Source organism: Neovison vison, chromosome 3, assembly GCF_020171115.1.
Source record: "Neovison vison isolate M4711 chromosome 3, ASM_NN_V1, whole genome shotgun sequence".
Taxonomy (NCBI): Eukaryota; Metazoa; Chordata; class Mammalia; order Carnivora; family Mustelidae; genus Neogale; species Neogale vison.
In genome coordinates, this window is record NC_058093.1 from 4,237,610 (window position 1) to 4,257,253 (window position 19,644).

The 19,644-nt window shown below is 42.5% G+C and overlaps 1 protein-coding gene across 6 annotated transcripts in view; it reads left to right on the forward strand.

Moving 5' to 3' along the window:
• MYO1B (myosin IB) overlaps window positions 1-19,644 on the forward strand; it is a 179,790-nt gene that overhangs the window by 78,910 nt on the left and 81,236 nt on the right. For all 6 annotated transcript variants that reach the window (XM_044241189.1, XM_044241190.1, XM_044241192.1 and 3 more), the window contains one exon: window positions 8,319-8,413. In XM_044241189.1, coding sequence (XP_044097124.1) covers window positions 8,319-8,413 — 95 coding nt within the window. The remainder of the gene's footprint in view (window positions 1-8,318; window positions 8,414-19,644) is intronic.

Here is a 19,644-nt window from a genome sequence, read left to right on the forward strand (position 1 = left end):
AGGCTTTTACTCAGGAAGGAAATCTACCTGAAAAATCAGCGACATGTGAATTTGAAGTCATTCTGTTTACTTTGATGAGTAAAACGTGCAGTCCTAAGGTTAATTGGGAAGGTCTTTGGAATATTTTTCCAGAATTTGGTTGCTTGTAAGAAAGTCATAAAAACGAACTATGAGGGGTACCTGGGTGGCTCAGTGGGTTAAAGCCTCTGCCTTTGGCTCAGGTCATGATCCCAGGGTCCTGGGATCGAGCCCTGCATCGGGCTCTCTGCTCCTCCGGGAGCCTGCTTCCTCCTCTCTCTCTGCCTACTTGTGATTCTGTCTAATAAATAAATAAAATCTTAAAAAAAAAAAAAAAAGAACTACGAAATTAGTTGAAATAATCTATTTTTCCAAAAAGCTTGGAAACCATTGTGTTGGGAATTTGTTTAAATTGCGTTTCTCTTGAGCAGAAAAGGCTATTTTTATAGATTTATGACTGTGTAATTATTTTTATGAGTATTGGGGGATTGTTAGTATTCTTTTGTTAAAAGGGATCCTAAAAATACTTAAAGGGCTTACTGAATTTGAATTAGAAGCCCAATTGTCTCTGTTCTTTCCTCCAAATCAGGTGTGTTTTGTTAATTACTGAACAGGGGAAATATTGTAATTTCCTCCTTGCCATCTGCACGCCCCCAGCCTCTGCCCTTGCTTATGCTGTGGAATTTTGCACCTTCCCGTGACATAACTTTCTCAATAAAAGTCATTTTTCTCCTTTTCCAAGTGTCTGTAGATTGTCGATGTGTTCATTACCTTCTCTTACCTCCATTTTGGGGGACTTCATGTTAAGCTTCTAGAGGACAGATTTTCCTAATCGTCACCCTCAGAACCCACACCGAGAGTACGTCTCTTCTCTCCCGGGTACCCGTGAGCTCCCTGGGAGCCCTGGCCTGTGGCTGTTTTCCATCCTCCACACACTCTTCCATTTTACTTATTAGGGGACGGATTCGATCTCGACGGGGAGAAGCCATTTGTTCCTCATTCCTCTGTGAGCTGAGGCCCTGCAGCAGCAAACACTCACGACTGGAGTCAGCCTCTTTGATTCTGGACGCTTGCAAACCCCGGGCAGGATGCCGCGCCGCTGGGGGGCTTTCCCCCTGTGGCATTGTATGCTCTGGGCACCATTTTCAGAAGGAAGTCCTGAGCAGCATGAGAGATCAGTGCTAAATTCCAAAGAGCGGCTTCCAGGCCCTGAAAGCAGATGTTTCCTCCTCGCTGCTTTCGTATCTTGAGTCCGGTCCTTTTCCTTCCTGGCCTAATTTAGTCTCTCTAAACCTCTTGTCTCTTCCTAATGCAGGTCTTCAGGACCTGGCTTTGGCAACCCACCTTTGAAAAAGTATCACCCCTTGGCCCAGTCCCCATGGATAGCACTTTCTAGAAGAAGTGACTCTCGGCTGGCTGGCCCAGGATGGGGTGCACGTGGGATCTTCATTGTGATTTTGATAATGGTCAGGTGCATAGGGTCAGAAGAATTTGGGTATACCCCAAAGTTTCTTCATCACAAGAGGATTATAAATAAGATTTCTAACATCTTGAAAGATGACCTCTTCAGTGCTCTTTGCTGTTTGTTTTGGATTATATTTCATAATTAGTGAATAATTCTTGTCCTCAGGGATTTCTGCTGTTCCTTGAAACATTATAACACAAGCAAACAATTTTATATATACGAAACATTAAATATTGTGAGTTTTGTCACCCTGATGATTACATTTGATTGTTAAAGATTAAAAAATATTTTTGTGTGACACATTAAGAAATATTGAGAGGCCGGGTATACATTGAAGTTGATGCAGGCAGTCTATGGAATTTCACAAGAATACTGTGTGAGAGTCTGTTTTTCAAAAACTAATGTAATTCTAAAGGCAGAAGAAACTTTTTGTGCCTATTTGTCATACCCTATTTTAAAGCCTGACTTTTGAGCTTTATTTGATGCTTTCCTTTTGTCATTTCAGAACAGATGTCATCTTAAAATGATTCATCCCTGATGAGATTATTTCTGTTTTGTAGCTAATAGAAACAAGCCCTTTTCAATTATGTAATGAAAAGAAAGCAGTGTGGCTACTTATGTTTAGGATATACAAATGTCTATGAATTTAGAAAAACGTTGATATAATATTAAAAAATGATTGTAGCTCATTTTTTAAGATAATTAAGTCTCATCTGCTCCATGCCATATGAGGTGTCACCACATAGCATCCCTCTTATATGGCAACTAGAGATGTCTTCAGATTTAAATGTATTTTTTAAAAGTATGATGTCGTTTTTTTAACCAGTCATTTTGGCCTAGTATATCTTTTTTCATGTTATTTTCATTCATCCTATCTATATCTTCATATTTTACATGTGACTCCTATGGGCAGCCTATAGTTGGCTTTTGCTTTTTTTTTTTTTCTTTTAAAGATTTTATTTACTTATTTGACAGAGAAGTAGGTAGAGAGGCAGGCAGAGACAGAGAGAGGAGGAAGCAGGCTCCCTGCTGAGCAGAGAGCCTGATGCAGGGCTTGATCCCAGGACCCTGGGACCATGACCTGAGACGAAGACAGAGGCTTTAACCCACTGAGCCACCCAGGTGCCCTGGATTTTGCTCTTATATCCATTCTAACATCCTCTGCCTTTTAATTGGAGTATTTTGTCCATTTATATTTAATGTAGTTATCAGTATGTTTGTTCCCTCTGTGTTTATTCTTCTTTCCTGGCTTTTTTTTTTTTAATTCTATTTTAATTACTTTGTAGCTCTTGTCTTATTCCAGGTATTATAATTTTCAGGACCTTTATTGAGTTAATTTTGTCCCACTTAATTATAAAATAAGGGAATCTTGAAGAAATGTAGGTCCATTTACCATCCCTCTCCCCTCAATCCTGTTCTTTATGCTTGTTTTCATAGTCTTCCCTTTTTGTGTTCTAGTGACCATCTTGCTCATTGATGTTTATTTTGAGGAGAAACTTATTTTTGTTCTCCATCTTCTGTTGCTCTGAGGCTTGGATTGTGAGAAATGCTTACCAATAATGTGGCTGTGAGGGGATAACTATATTGTGAGAAATGTGTTAATTTATCATGTTTATGCCAGCCATAGGAGAAGAATGCAATAAAGCTTTCCAGGATGAAAAGGTATAGTTTCTGACTTTCTCTGACTTACTTTCCCTGAAGTTTTCCCTTCAGATGTCATACAGTGAATGTCTGGTGGTAGAGCAGAATACTAATTTAACAAGGTAATATTTTTCAAGTGGGTGAACATTTTCTGACTTAGGAATATGAGGCAATGATTGATGTACAGGTACCTGCAATAATGTTTTACAAGGAAGACCAACATTGTGCCTCTCCTTAAAAGTAAGCAGACAAATAAGCAACCCTCATGGTTTCCATGCCAAACACACCATACATAATTATCCCTTCTTTTCCTTCTCTTCTCTGTCCTTCTTGTGGACTGTCTCAGCCCTTGATCAGGTTCAAATGAACTTAGAAATTGGTGGAACACTTGGAGATTAAGAATTTTTGAAAAACACTTTGTTGTGTGTGTTACCTGATGTTGGGAAAACCTAGTTTTTAGGGCTGAGCCAGAGCTAGAAAGAAAAAAAAAAAAATAGCGGAGGTTTGTAGATCTGACTTGTAGATGAGAATTTTGAGGCTGACTATCCTCAGAGGATTAAAGTCAGAAGCAGACTTTCCCTAGTGTGATTCAAAAATATTCTAGACTTCAGGATTGAATTAAAGGCAATACCATTTTGAGTGCTTTTGAAGAAAAATGTCATGAAATAAAGTGTTAGAAACAGTTCCCTAGGGACGCCTGGGTGGCTCAGTTGGTTGGACGACTGCCTTCGGCTCAGGGCGTGATCCTGGAGTCCCGGGATCGAGTCCCACATCAGGCTCCCAGCTCCATGGGGAGTCTGCTTCGCTCTCTGACCTTCTCCTCGCTCATGCGCTCTCTCACTGTCTCTCTCTCTCAAATAAATAAATAAAATCTTTAAAAAAAAAAAAAATTAAAAAAAAAAAAAAGAAACAGTTACCTAAATTCAGGGAAGTTTCCTGCGACAGATTTTGTTCTGTTAAACTTTGGCTCATGGAGATGACAGACTAAGAAAGTGGGTTAGCCTGCTCGTAGAGAACATTTCAAGCAACTCGTTTTGGGAGGTCCAGAGCGAGTGAAAACTTGAGATCTGCTGGGAAACGCATACACTGTGGGTAGTGGCAATGTATCTGCTGTCGTCTTTCCTACTTTGCATCGTAGATGAAATAAACTTAGAAAGGAGACTGCAGGACGTGGAGAGCATGGAGTTTGGGGCAAAGAAGCCCTGCCATCACCTTTGATGACCGTGAAAGCAGAGCTGCTGGGGAGATGAACATTCCGAGCAGAAAGACGGTGGGAGAGGAACGGGAATACTGGTTAGATAATTGTGAACGTGCAGCCCTACATTCCACACTGATGGGAAATAACACGAGCCCCAAACCAAACTCCTAAAACTGAAAAGCGATAGATAACAGCCATTTGGGGATGCAGCGAGCATCCCTGGTGCTGGGGAAAGTTCACTGCACGAGCAGAACAGCCGTGCAGCTGATCTGGAAATGAAGGGGGATCAAGACTGGCTTTCATATGTCAGGCCGTCTCTATTCTTAGAGCTCAACTAGAGGACAGAGAGGTGGACAAAACCGCGCCCTTGATGTGGCGGGGCCCAGAACCCGTGCTCGGCCCGCTGCTATCGTCATCGCATTAGAATAAACCGTTCATTTCTGCGTGGGGGGAGTAAAGTGCTGACACACTCACAAAATAATGCGAAGCATATGGATCGCAAGGGTTTTTAAGTAAAAACTTCTCTAAAGATTTATTTAGGTTCCTTAATTACAGAGTGGTTTGGAGGACGGGCATGTGGCTTCAGTCTGTAGTTGTAAGTGTTGGCCTCGGTGCCGGGTGCGTGCCGGTGTTGCCAGAGAGAAGCACAAGACCGGGAGCGGGGCACACGTCCTTCGTGGCTGCCCCTCGGTCACTGTTTTAAGTAAGTGCAAGTCCCCATCTGAGTTTATACGAGGTCAGCGGATGATCACGGGGGTGCTGTGCTGGGGTCGGGTGTGTCAGTATGTCTGACCCAGTTTTTCCCGTGCTCACGTGCCTCAGCTGGTATATTTCAGGGCACTTCGTGGCTGTCCAGAGAAAGAATAGCTTTCCCTTTTAGCTTTTATCTTGCATGAAAATATACCGCACTAGATGAATCAAGCCCAATTTGGGGGGACGGCAGTTAAGTAAAACCAAGTGTTTAACTTCAGTGTTTTGATGTGAAATAAACTGGCGGTGGGGTCTCTTGGTGATCTTCTAAAGCCTCGTGTGTGTGCGTGCGTGTGTGTGCGTGTGCGCGCAGTATACATATACACAGTCTTCTGTCGTTCCTCCTGCGAGTACTTCCGCATCACTCGGGGTCTGGGAATGTGCGGCACGTAAGTAACGTGTGGTCTCAGGAGCGCAGGGAAGGTGTATGTTCACCTGTGCCGTCAGCGTACGGATTGGGAAAGATTCGCTTGTATTTGCCGTGATGTGTTAGTGAGGCTGGTGAGAAACGGAAACGCCGCTTTTCTTTCCCGCAGGAAGTTCATGAAAAGAAACGAAGAAGAAACAAATCTCCTAATTACTGTTCTATGGGCCTCACACCAGTAGTGACTTTGTCAAAGCTTGGAGAGAATTCACTCTTCATTCTTTCGTATTTTGGTATTACAGGGTCTTGTGTTTATAACTATGCAGGACAGCACAGAGATTAACTAGACAGGAAGACTCTGCCCTAGAGGAGCTTACCTTCAGGGAAGGGATAAGAAGATGTGGGCGTAACTGATTGTAACACAGAAAGATTTCACACATTTATTTCGGGCTTTACAACACGTACAGAGCTCTTCTGCAGCTGGCCAGCTCAAGGATGTGGCTCTGTTCTCCAATCCGTATGGGAAGAAACTGCCGTTCGGCCAGGGGTGAGCGGCAGCCTCGAGGTCAGGTGGGTGGTGAGCTGTGGGTCTCCGTGCAGAGAATCCAGCCCAGGCTGTGTTCCACTCCCACAGGCCCTGTGTTTTTCACTTGCCCTGATATGTAGCCGTGCACACCGGGCCGTGCTTGTTTTCACCCGGGGGCATCAGAACAGGAGAGAAGGATGCTGAGCGGTCTGGGGTGGGGTGAGCACGTGCTGGTTCACAGGGAATGACTGAGAAGGATTTCAGGGGCGAGTAAGACCTTGGTGGGCAGAAGGAGATCACTGTGCGCGGGTCACAGAAAAAAGCCCCTTGTGCTAGATATTTCCATTCTGTCTTCTTCATGCATTGATTGAGCAGCCGGATGTAGGGTTCACTTACGACGGGCTAGGCACTGGGCTCGTTAAAATCACGGTTCTAGAGTAAGGCTCATGGTGGCTCTGTGAGGGCCCCACAGTAGTCCAGCCAGAAGATAAGGTTACAGTCCTAAGAGGATGTGACACGAGGGGAAGAATGTGGTACGCGGTATTTCTGGGTGCGAGTTACGCCTTCCCTGGGAAAGGGCTCACAGACATGTCCTGTCATGTCTCAGTCTGAGTTGGGTCATTTTTCTTTGAGGAGGCTAACCTTTGTTTCATAGACTGTTGAAAGGATCAGATCTGATGGTGAGTATGTGAGCATCTCCTCCTGGCACATCGGCTCTGTAAATTGTCAGCATGAATGGCGCAACACACTTCCTCAAGAAGAGCCGCAGTCAGTGAATGAAAGGCCGTCTGTGGTCTGGTTAGCCAAGCTTGACCTCTCCCTAGAGCCCCGCCCTGCCCTGGCCTCCTGGTCTCCAGCCTGGTCTCCTGTGTACTCCCTGGCCCTGTCCCACATGCAGTGGCCGTGTAACCCGGTGGCCAGGAGCAGGGCTCCAGGCAGGCTCTGCCGTGTCCCATTGGCTGTGTGACCTTGGCACATCACAGCTTCCCTGCCACAGTTTCATCGTCTGAAAATGGGATTAATAATAATTTATTCTTGGTAGTTTTGTTGTTGAGGTTTAAAGTGATTAAATAGGAAAGGCTTGGAGACAGTGCTGGTAGATGTTGCTATTTTTATCTAATTCATACCTGATCCTACCACTCCCTGCTAACCGTCCTGGACTGTGGCTCCCTTACCGGCTCTGTTCTGATTCCGAGTCTGCCCATCTCCTTCTCTGGCTTATCGCTCATCTGTCCCTTCTTACGCTTTGCCTTCCAGCAGCGAACAACGGCTCGGGGCTACCCCTCCACCCTGCACTTTGGGTTATTTTGTCTTTTCCTTTCTTGCCTAGAAGCCGTTAATCTTGCTACTATATTCTTTAGGACTTGTTTTTCTGCCCCTGAAGATTGTGCCCTTCCATTCCCCGTCCCCCAAGGCCTCTGTCTTGTTCTGCAGTGTTTGCACGGGTCTCTCCCTTGCTTTTAACCTGTTGGGTTGCTGTTTTCTATTCCTGTCTCCCTCCCCTGCTTTTGACTGAGAATTCCTGAGCCAGGGCCGAGCCTGACTTACCTTTCCATTCCCAGCATGTTCCTTCTATGACATAGACTCCCGGTAAGTCTTTGTTGACAAAGGAATTACCTATTTTAAACACAGTACATTATTGTCAGAATTATTTTTCAGTTAGCTCGGGGCACATTTTACCTTGTTTGTAAACTTCAAGGCAGGGAAGATCAACCCGCCAACCGACTTGGTCTTGATAGGGGGTCCTTTGTCATCACAGGGACCAGTGAGGACCTTGAGGGACTGGACAAGGCCCATGGCAGACATGTGATACTGCGGGCCTCGGGTGGGTGGTACAGCTTCACTTGCGTGTCTGGGAAGGCAGCAGTTCTGTCTTTAGCTGAATGATGCTAACACCAGCTATTTGGTATTTGATAGCATTTTTCAGATAGCGGTTTTCAGATAGCGTTTGAAAAAATTTTTTCTCATTGTTTTGAAACTAGTGTATTGTTCTAAAAACCTCTACATCCCAGTTTTGGACATGGGCTGTGACATTTTCTCCTTGGTTCTCTGACTTTCCCAGATTCTAATACGATGAACCTTAAGGGTCACATTGGGTTTAATAAAGCAAATCTTCAGAGTCCGGTAAATTGGTACTATATTGTTTCCTAGAGAATGCGAAGGAAAAGTAACATGGGCCACAAGGATGCATGGTGGGTTTATTTATTTCCTTTAAGACTTGGAAGGAAATAAAGTCTGATGTCTCAGCTTCCTATCTGAAGTATTTCCCAATCCTTTAAAGAGCCTGTGGCTACATCTGATAAACATGTGATAATGAGATGAATTTTAAGGACTTTTCTCCCATTATCCCCTGCAGCTTTGCCCTGTCCGACGAAGCATACAGATCCCTAAGAGATCAAGATAAGGACCAGTGTATTCTCATTACCGGGGAGAGCGGAGCAGGAAAAACAGGTAAGGCCAGCCCGGGACAACCTTCCTTCTCTGTGGAAGGTACACTCTGCGCTGATGCTGACGGAGAGAGGGCGGGTGGGGCCTCACTACCACGCAGCTGCACAGGTCGCTGTGAGGGCTCCTTCGCAGGAGGCTGCTGATTCCGATCACGGAATGTTCTCTGGGAAGGACTTAACATCTCTCACATGAGGAAACGGGATTTCAGCCAATATGGGAGTCTGTTTCTGGATTCCGGATCTACTTCAAGGTCTTTTACTTTTCCTCCAAGGCCCCAGACCTGTGAGGTCTTACCACTTCCTTGATGAATGACAAATTGTTTGGGCTTTGAGAGGCCACAGGCACATCTTACCTCAGCTAAAGAGTGAGGAGGAAAAAATGTTTAGTTTCCCTCTAGTCTTTGAAGCCTAAGCAATTGAGATTTTTCTATATATTTTTAGGTGGGCTAGCAACCTCCCCATAAAACAGACCCTTGAATGGAGAGGTTATGTTTTTTTTTTTTCTTGTGCTTTTAATAAAGGTAATTCGTATGATTGATGATGGTTTTGAGTAAAAATACGATTTTGCACATGATGCCCAGCTAACTGGGAAAAAATTAAGAAGAACTGTGCTCTCTGAGTCCATGCTTGGGCAGGTTAATTTCTTAACTGAGTTTCTTTGATGGAACTATAAGTCCCCGAGGGAGGAGGAGGGGAGGGAGATGGTATTTCCACAGCTATTTTATCTATAAAATGTTCTTGTTTTAAATACCAGACTCTAATGATTCTACTAGTTTGCCAAAAAGGAATTTAAACTTTCCTACTTTGCTGGGCTATTAAGTGATCAGATTAGCATACCTCAGGCCTCTGATAATATTAAGAGAAGAAAATTGCCCAGGGATATTTCAGTCAACTGACTGAAATGAATATTTTGTTCATAAGCCCCTCTTAAAAATTTGTGCTTTTAAAGTCTTATTGATTGGCGCGTAAGAATGGAAAGTGCGGGGGTGCCTGGGTGGCTCAGTCTGTTGAGCGTCTGCCTTTGGCTCAGGTCGTGATCCCGGAGTCCTGGAATGGAGCCCAATGTCGGGTCCCAGCCCAGCGGGGAGCCTGCTTTTCCCTCTCCCTCTGCCCCACCCCGTTTGTGCTCACTTGCTCTCTCTCAAATGAATAAGCAAAATCCTTAAAAAAAGAAAAAAAGAATGGAGAGTAACAGGAAGTATACTCTCCTATCATTGAAAGGGATGATAGTTGTATCTCATGGAACAGCCACACTCCCTTCTTTCGTAGTGATGGTGAGCTCACGGATTTGGAAAGCCGACTGCTACATTCACCATACAGGTTCACCAACACAAGTTCTTTCTTACCTGGAGTTGAATTCTGCCTCTACCTAGTGGTCTTAACCTCTGCAGTCTGGAGCCCTATCCAGTTAGTGTACTTTGTTTTCTACGGGGCAGTCACTCAGTTATTTGAAGTCATCCATTATGTATTTTCCTAGGGCTAAACATCCCTTGTCTTCAAAAATTTCCTGTGTAATGCATAGCCATTTATTCATTCATCCAGGAAATAATTTTTTCTAAGATTTATTTATTTATTTTAAAGGTATAGGGAGGGGCAGAAGGAGAGAATCCTCAAGCAGTTCCCTGACTCTGAGACCATGATCTGAGCCAAAACCAAGTCAACCACTGTATGGACTGAGCCACCTGTGAGCCCTCAGGAGATAATTTTTGAGTACCTATAGGAATACTAATAAGGTGAAAGGTACTATACTAAGTACTGGTGATATACTGGTGAGCCAGATACCACCCTTGTCCTTAGAGAATTTGTAGACTCGTGGAGAAGATGGACAGTAGCTCTGTGTTTTATATGTATGTGCATGGAGTGTGTACTACACAGACACTATATTGTATGTCTGCATGTACACATGTAGTTTATATACAGAGTGTTCAGTGTCGTGAAGGAGAAATACAGCTTTTTACAGCGTGTAGTAGGAGGATAGGATCTCATTCCCAAACCCTCACTATCATGGTCCTGTTATTCTGGAATGATCCCATTTTGTCTATGTGCCTCACAAAATTACATCCCAAGAAGAGAGAAAGATGCAGTATATACTCCAAGTTTGGTCTTGCTTGTGTTGGAACTATTCCCCTCTTCATATGGACACCAGGCTTCTGTTAATGTAACACGTCTGTGGGATTATTCTGGTCTTTTCACCAAGCAAGGGCTGTAGGTCTCTTGTGTGTCTACTTCTGTTGGGTCAGATACGCTCAATCTAGTATTGTCCGGCAAAGTTATTGTAAGTTAAATTTAGAATCTTTAACTTATTTTTATAAATTTTACACCACTGTTAGAGCCTCTTGTGAAACTGACAAATTCTGATTCTGTTCCCTCCCACAGAACCACTGCCATGCCGTTGGGTAAAAACAGTAGCTCCCGGGGCGCCTGGGTGGCTCAGTGGGTTAAAGCCTCTGCCTTCGGCTCAGGTCATGATCCTGGAGTCCTGGGATCGAGCTGCACATCGGGCTCTCTGCTCTGTGGGGAGCCTGCTTCCTCCTCTCTCTTTGCCTGCCTCTCTGCCTGCTTGTGATCTCTGTCTGTCAAATAAATAAATAAATAATCATAAAAAACAAACAAACAAAAAACAGTAGCTCCCGACATAAGTACACATTGCGGTGGGCATTGTGCTTTAGCAAATTACATGCATAAGTACTCTTCTTACCCCCGTTTTAATCATGGGAAAATTGAGTCCCAGAAAGGTTAACCAGCTTGTCCGAACTTCCCAGTGAGCAAGTGGCAGAGCTGGGATTTTGAACATAGGTAATATATCTAAGCTCTAGAGTCCCCACTTGTTTTCATCAGTTCAGCCCGATTTAACAAAATACCATAGACTGGGGGCTTAAACAATGGACATTTATTTCTCATAGTCCTGGAGGCTGGGAAGTCCAAGATCAAGGTGCCTGCTGACTTGGTGCTGGGTGAAAACCTCCTATCTGTGTCCTCACATGGGAGAGAGAGAGACAGAGACACACAGCGAGAGAAAACGAGTCAGAGCAAGATAAGGACACTAATCCCATCATTGAAAGTTTCTGAGTTTTTGAGGAGCCTCTGCACCATTCTGCATGGTGGTTGTACTAACTGACATTCCCGCCGGAAGTACACGGGGCTTTCCTTTTCACCACATTTCTTCCAGCACCTGTTATCTCTTGCTTTCCTTGGTAATAACCATCCTCACCAGTGCAAGGTGATGGCTCAGTTACTTTGCATTGCATTTCCCTGATGATTGGTGATCACATCCTCAGGTTCCTGTTAGCCGTTTCAATATCTTATTTGGAAAAACGTCTATTTAAGTCCTTTGCCTATTTTTACATCCGATTACTATTATTCCTTATTGCTGTTGAGTTGTATGAGTTACTCATATATTTTAGATATTAACTGTTTATCGCATACATGACTTGTCAAGTATTCCTGCATTTTGAAGGTTGCCTTTTCATTTATTGTTTCTTCTGCTCTACAGAAGCTTTTTAGTTTGAGGCAATCCCACTTATTTATTTTTGCTTTCGCTGTTTGTATTTTGCGTGTCATAGCCAAGAGATCATTGCTAAGACCAATATCAAGAGCTTTTGCCTTGTGTTTTCTTTTAGAATTTTTATAGCTTTAGGTGTTTACAGTTAAGTCTATAATCCGCTCTGAGTTACTTTTTGTGAGTGGTGTAAGGTAGGGTTCAGTTTTTTTCTTTTGCATGTGAGTACCCCATTTTGCCAACACTATTTATTGAAAAGACTGTCTTTTCCCCACTGAGTATTCTTGCCTTGTTAAATGTTAGTCGACTGCATTAGCATGGTTTTATTTCTGGGCTCCTCTATTTTGTTTTTTTGGTCTATGTGTCTGTTTTTATCCAAGTACCATAGTATTTTGATTACTATAGCTTTTAGTATTTTGAAATCAGGAAGTGTAGTGCTCCCGGGTTCATTCTTCTTTCTGAAGATTGCTTTGGCTATTTGCATTCTCTTTGTAGTTCTGTGTGAATTTTAGGATTTTTTTGTCTTTTTCTGTGAAAAATGCCTTCGGAATTTTGCTAGGTATTACATTGAATCTGTAGATTACTTTGGGTAGTGCAGACATTTTAATGGTATTAATTCTTCCAGTCTATGAACACAGAGACAATTTTACTTCTGATTGTGGTGTCTTTTATTTCTTTTCCTTGTATAGTTTCTCTGGCTAGGACTTTCACTGCTATGCCAAATAGGAGGGTGCGAGTGGGCAGCTTTGTTCTTATCTTAGAGGAAAAGCTCTCAACCTTTCACCAAGTATGATGTTAGCTGTGGGCTTGTCATTTACGTCCTTTTCGATGTTAAGGTACATTCCTTCTATACCCAGCTGGTTGAGAGTTTTTATCGTGAAAGGATATTGAATTTCATCAAATGTCTTTTTGTATCTGTTGAGATGTTCATATGATTTTTATCTTTTATTCTCTTAATGTGATGTGTCACATTTATTGATTTGCATATGTTAAACCATCCTTGCATCTTAGGGATGATATCACTTGATCATGGAGTATGATCCTTATTGTTGTTGTTGTTTTTTTTTAAGATTTATTTATTTTGAGAGAGAACATTTCTGTGAGCAGGGGGATGGGAGGGGCAGAAAGAGAGGGACAGAATCCTGAAGCAGACTTCCCACTGTGCATGCAGGACTTGATCCCAGGACCCTGAGATCATGACCTAAGCCAAAATCAAGAGTGGGATGCTCAACTGACTGACCCACCCAGGCACCCCAGGGTATGATCTTTTGAATAAGCCTTTGATTTCAGTTTGGTAGTATTTTATCCAAAATTTTAACTTCTTCGTTCATCACAGATATTGATCTGTAGTTTCCTTGTAGTATCTTTATCTGGCTTTGGTATCAGGGTAAGTTTGGCTTTATAAAAGGAGTTCGGAAATGTTACCTCTTGTTCAGTGTTTTGGAAGAGTGAGAGGGATTGGTGTTAATTCTCCCCTAAATGTTTGGTAGAATTCAATAGTGAAACCATCTAGTTTTGGGTTTTTCTTTTTGGGGAGGTTTTTGATTATTGATTCAATCTTCCTTGTTACTATTCTGTTTACCACCATTCAGTCTTGGTAGTTTGTATGTTTCTAGGAACTTAACCGTTTCTTCTAGTTGTCCAATCTGTTAGCATGTAATTGTTCATAGTAACCTCTTAAGGCTCTTTGTATTTATATGGTATTTGTTGAATGTCCCCTCTTTCATTTATAATTTTATTTTTTTGAGACATCTCTTTTTTCTTGCTTAAAGGTTTGTCTATTTGGTTTATCTTTCCAGGGAACCATCTCTTAGTTTTATTAATCTTTTCTGTCATTTTCCAGTTCTATGTTTCATTTATTTCTGCCTTAATTGGTACTATTTTCTTCCTTCTGCTAACTTTAAGCTTAGTTTGTTCTCCTTTTTCTGGTTCCTTGAGGTATAATATTAGGTTTGTTTGAGATCTTTCTTTATTCTTAATATATACATTTGTGACTGTAAACTTTCCTCCTAAAAGTTGCATCTCCTAAGTTTTGATATATTGTTTTTCTGATTTCATTTGTCTCAGGATATTTTTTTTTAAAGATTTTATGTATTTATTTGACAGAGAGAAATCACAAGTAGATGGAGAGGCAGGCAGAAAGAGAGAGAGAGAAGCAAGCTCCCTGCTGAGCAGAGAGAGCCCAATGCGGGACTCGATCTCAGGACCCTGAGATCATGACCTGAGCCGAAGGCAGTGGCTTAACCCACTGAGCCACCCAGGCGCCCCTCAGGATATTTCTTATATAAACATTTTACTGGTTTCTCTTGTGCTAAAATAAATCTCAAGTTCACTGTGCTTGCTGCACGGGTTCTGTGTGATCTAGTCCCCACCTGCTTCTGTAGCCCACTCTCATGCTTTTCTCCAGTCCAGTAATCGCAGCTTGGGCTACTTTTCATTAAAGCTTCTGCTCTCTATTTATTTGTAGACAGTATTTCATTGTTTAGTTTCCCATCCCTCTTTAGAGCATTCATTGAATCTCTGGGTGTGGGCTCTAGACCTCTGTTTGCTCAGAAATTTGGGAGATCTTTCGCTATTCACAACTCCCTCTTTATAGTAGGTAATTTAAGAGGACACTGGTGTCTTGGGAGCACGTTTTTTCCTCTCTTCTGTCACTAACCAGTTCTTTCTGGTGAAATAATTGAATTCTTAGAAGTAGTACAGTTTCTTGTTTCTTTCCAAGTTGACCAGTGGAAATGGTAGCAAGGCAAGTTAAAAACTATGTCCCTTGACAGGAGGCATTTGTATCGGTGTATCTCATGCCCGTACTCCTTACTCCAGTCCTTTCGACTGTACCTACAAGCCTAGTCACTTCACACCTTTCTTTTTATTTAAGCAGGAGGGAGGACTAGATGAAATTATTTCTATGGCAATTAATATTTTTAGGCTTTACTCATTCTTCATCATGACTAAAGATACGTTTTTTGAGGGTCTGATTGTATCACTTTGTTCCTCAGTGAGTCATCAGAAGTGGGCTGTGGTCACTGGCTTGACTGGTGTTGGCCACGTCTTCATCTCCCCTGGAACATACATTCCAAGAAGACAGCGCATCCACTAATTAGCCATGTCAGTGCATGGCCACCTCCTTCTCACAGAGTTGCAAACCACACTGCTCCCTCCTGCAGTGAGAGTCCATCTCCTGGGGGGCTCACGTGTCTTCCATATTGAAAAGCTAAGTGGAAGTTGCTGGTACTGTTTCAGAGGGGTTGGTGTTCAGTTTTTCTGAGGAGAACAAAAACACCTCATTCCTCTGGTAGAAATCTGGTGGGATGGAGTTCATTCTTCTTTCCTGTAGTTTTCTCTTCTCTTGATATTTTATTACATAATAACTTGGCCTTTGGGTTTCAGTAGACCACTCACTACTTGGAATCCTTTTTTCCCTCTCATCCTCCCCGGATTTTGTCCTTCTTAGGATCCCTTTGCTCTCTGTCATAAGATGGACAGCTGCTTCTCGGCCTTTGCTTTTTTCCCTGTGGTAGGGCCATTGAGTTTAAGGCACACAAGACTAGGTGCTGTGTCAGGAGGGAGGCTGGAGGAGGGCATCATCGCCACTCTAGACCAGTGCTTCTCACACCTTCCATCGTGAAACACCAGTCTCTCTCCTCCCCAAACCTGTTCTTGACTGATACCAGAAAAATGAAAGGAAGGAAGACATAGAACAACCAATCTCTAGTTGTTTTTAGTTTATTTTTTAACATTTTTAAAAAAGGTATTATTTACTCATTTGAGAGAGTGAGAGTGCAGGAGCGTGAGAACTCGAGCAGGGGGGAGAGGCGAGGGGGAAGCAGGCTCCCCGCTGAGCAGGGCTCCAGATGCGGGGCTCAATCCTAGGACCCTGAGATCATGACCTGAGCTGAAGGCAGATGCTTAACCCACTGAGCCACCTGGACGCCCCTGTTTTTAGTTTAAACAGACAAGGTAAATGACCAAATTGCTATAAAAAACTTATAAAAGCCTATTTTCATGTGTAGACTGGTAGTAGGCCATGGACCTACCAGCTTTGGGTGGTTCCGGTTTTTGGGTCTGACTTTGAACAGCACTGGCTCGAGGTCTTTCGATGCATCTGTTTTCTTTTTGAGCCACTGTGATTCCCAAACTTGTGGTGCTTCAGCTGTCCATTAGCATTAACCCTAGTGCTGGGAAGTGGACCCTCGTCCTGAGTGAGAGCTGCCGTTCTAGAATATCTGCTCAGTTACTGTCTGATTGCTGCTAGTAAGTTCTTCCTGTTCATTTATAGATCCCAGCAGCATCTCCTGCCTCTCTCTCTCTCCAGGGACATTTCGTGCTTCACCTACTTATTCCATCTTTTTCTACTTTTCTTCCATTTCAAAAACAGGGATACAAAAGTTGCCTCGGGTTTTATTAACGGTTTTGTCATTAGACTCTCCATGTGATCAGGCATAGAATTTGTGTGTTGATTAATGTCTCCGTTCCATGGAGATTACTTACGGGAAAATGAAATGATAGAAAACAATATGGAGACGGCGGCATGGTCACAGGAGGAATTGGGAGGGGGTTTCGTCAGTTCTGTGGGGAGGAGGGATGCCAAGCCACTTGCAGTGGCGCATTATGTTGTCCACCGAAATTGTTTTTGAGTTCACATGGTTACTAAAGATTTTGTTGGTGATTAAATGAAAGAAGAACAGTGACATTTATGGAGGGTTCAGAATGTGCTGAATGGTTTGCACACAGTATCTCTTTTCGGTAAGAACCTTTCCTGGTAGCTTATACAGGACTACCCTGCATGATCAGAGGGCTTACTTTACAAGAAGTAATTAATTTAACGAGGTTGTAAACCCCCTTGGCAGATGATGATGTTATTGGCCTTAAGCAGTGGAGATAGTCTTCTGCCGTGTGCTTCTGTAATGTGGGCGCTCAGGGAGAGGCGTGAACTCTTTGAGTCCTTTAGGGTCCTATTTAATTCATTATTGCTGTGCTGAATAAAAAATTCATCATGCCTCATAAAAGTGCCCAAGTATTTCTAGGCAGCGAACTCAGAATTCACTATTGTGAATACAGATAGTTTGTGGAGAATCATTCAAGCGCTGACAGGAACAGGGGAGGCAGAACATGAAGGACCCATCAGAATGGCATTTTTTCAAAGACATCAGAATAAATCTGTGGGTCTGCGAAGATGATCCTGACCTAAGGAAACGGTATAAATTCTTTGGTTTCTAATTTTACAGTAACATCAGTTTCTGGGAACTCTCTAGCTATCTGCTAAGACTGTTGTGAAGCCTGCCGTGCTCATTAAGACCTTTGGTTCTGAACCCCAAATGACCTTGTACGACTTGATGTGTCCTTACAGCGGTGTCCTAGGGAAGCAGAACAGCTAAGCACATGGAAGCCCGGAAGAGAGTGAGCTTTTGTTTTGTTTCTTCCCCGTGTGAGAAAGGCCTCTCTTGATTCACATGTTTTATATTAATTATCAGGGATCTCGTGGCCAACTTTCAGAAGCAAAGCAGCTTGTACATAGCGTTGTATTTTGGTAAAAACACAGCCCTCATGACTCCTCTTGGAGTAAATGCTGCATTTCTTGTTGTGAGACCCAGGCTTTTTGTACCACGGCTGGAGCAGTTTAAGGCTGCCTGTCTGATGAATTTGGAGATGGTGCAGCTGGCTTACACACGGCCTTGCGGACTTGCGGCTGCTAGAAGGCCTGTTCCTCAGTGTTGCAGAATCCGTCTTTCATTGTACCCAAAAGAGGCCTCATTGATTTATGTAGTCTTATCCTTCAGGTCTCTGGACTGTGAGACCCTTAGAAGCGCAGTCCCTAGAAAAACTTGGATTTTTTTGTTTTTAGATTTTATTTATTTATTTGGGGGGGAGCATGAGCACAGGGAGGGGCAGGGCGAGAGGGAGAAGCAGGCTCCCCACTGAGCAGGGAGCCTGAGGTGGGGCTCCATCCCAGGACATGGGATCGTGGCCTGAGCTGAATGCAGAAGTTCAACCTACTTACCCACCTGGGCCCCTGGAAAAACTTGGATAGTTTAACCAAGGAGAAAGAGAAGTATAGAAGCAGATAAATATGTCAGTATGTGTATGTGTCTACGTGTGTGGCTGTATTTGCTGCATGACATACATGTGTGTATTGTATTATCTGTACAGGACATGGATGGCATTAAATGAATACACAGATGCCTTTAACTCCTGGATACATTTATGCGTTGTGTGAAGAAAATGCGAATAAGCCTTGCTTAGAGCCATACGTTTCGGGCATTTTTCCTGATACTGTGATTGACTCCATGGGAGCCTGCTCAGTTAACACGCATAGTAAGATAGTTTTTACTGTCTTAGTAGCAAGTTTCCCATCCTGTTTGTTGTTCACAGAAATGTTTGTTTTTCCTTTGTCATTCATCTTCTGCTACTTTGCAGTGCTTTCTTTCATAAAAAACACTATTATGGGATTATAGGATTATGTAATAATTGCATAACAACATGATACATATTGTTCACAATCCTTTTCAAGGTACCAGAGAATATGGAGTTAAATTAGTTCTCATTTTTCCCTTATCAGGAATTTAAAATGCCCAGAATCTATCTTCTGTAACCCCCGTCTGTTCTTTGTTGGAATGAATTCTGATCTAGGCACTCTGATTTGGAAGTATTGGGTGACCGCCGTTTGCCCATGGCACAGACTCTCTGTTAAACCCTGGATGTTCTACCATTTTCTGGGTAGAAGAGAAGACACTTTTACTTGGAAGACTTAATATTCTGTTTGTCTGTTGATGAATTTTAGGATTCATGTTACATTCAAACATATACGTGTACATAAATTCATATATGTGTAGTGTCTATAAGAGAGAGAAAATGATGAACTAAGAATTGATTCTAAGCAAATGCTGTTATGTTTTGCCAATTTTAAATGCCGGTGTTCTTAGGTCTAAACCAGCTGTGCTTTTCAAAGATTTGAGTACACATGAAGAATACACCTTTTTGTCTCAAGTAGAATCGTTTTTCTATTTTTACAATGTACATGAGAGGCATTGTCACCAAAGAGTACAATTACTGGATTAAAGTGGGCACAGTCTGTGCAAGAGTCTTGTTTTGGAAAGTGCTTATAATTATGTGCTGTGATTGCCAAGGTCATGTTTAATTGGTTTCTATAACAGTCAATATAATCCAAAAGCTGGACTTTGAAATATGGAAGATGATAATTCTTGATTCTTAGAAATATATTTCATTCATAGAGGTCATTACATGAGGTTTTGATTTGGATAAGTATCTAAATACTTGAATAAAGTTACAAATTTATTTGAACTTTAGCACAGAAGAGCCAAAAGGAAATGAAGCAGAAAGCTTCTTGAGATAACTATTATCTCCTGTTTCCAGCATGGTGCAACATTACGAGAACAGTCTCTGAGCTGTGTTGGACCTTGCGGCTTATCCTCACTGTTCTACTTCCGTGTCTGAAGCAGCGAGTATCTCCTGAGATGCTTAAGTTAAAGGTCAAGTATTATGTCAGGGGAAAAAACTTACAAGAGTTGTCTCTTTAAGATAATGAGACTGTTGAAAGAAAAGTAGTCTTAATCCTGGCTTCCAGAAATAAATTATCAAAATGAACCCAGGATTAGATTTCCTGAAGATACTGAAGAATCGAATGTTACAAACTTTTTAACAACTTGGGAATAAGTATCCTTGAACTATATTTAAGAATTTTATTTGAGGGGCACCTGGGTGGCTCAGTGGGTTAAGCC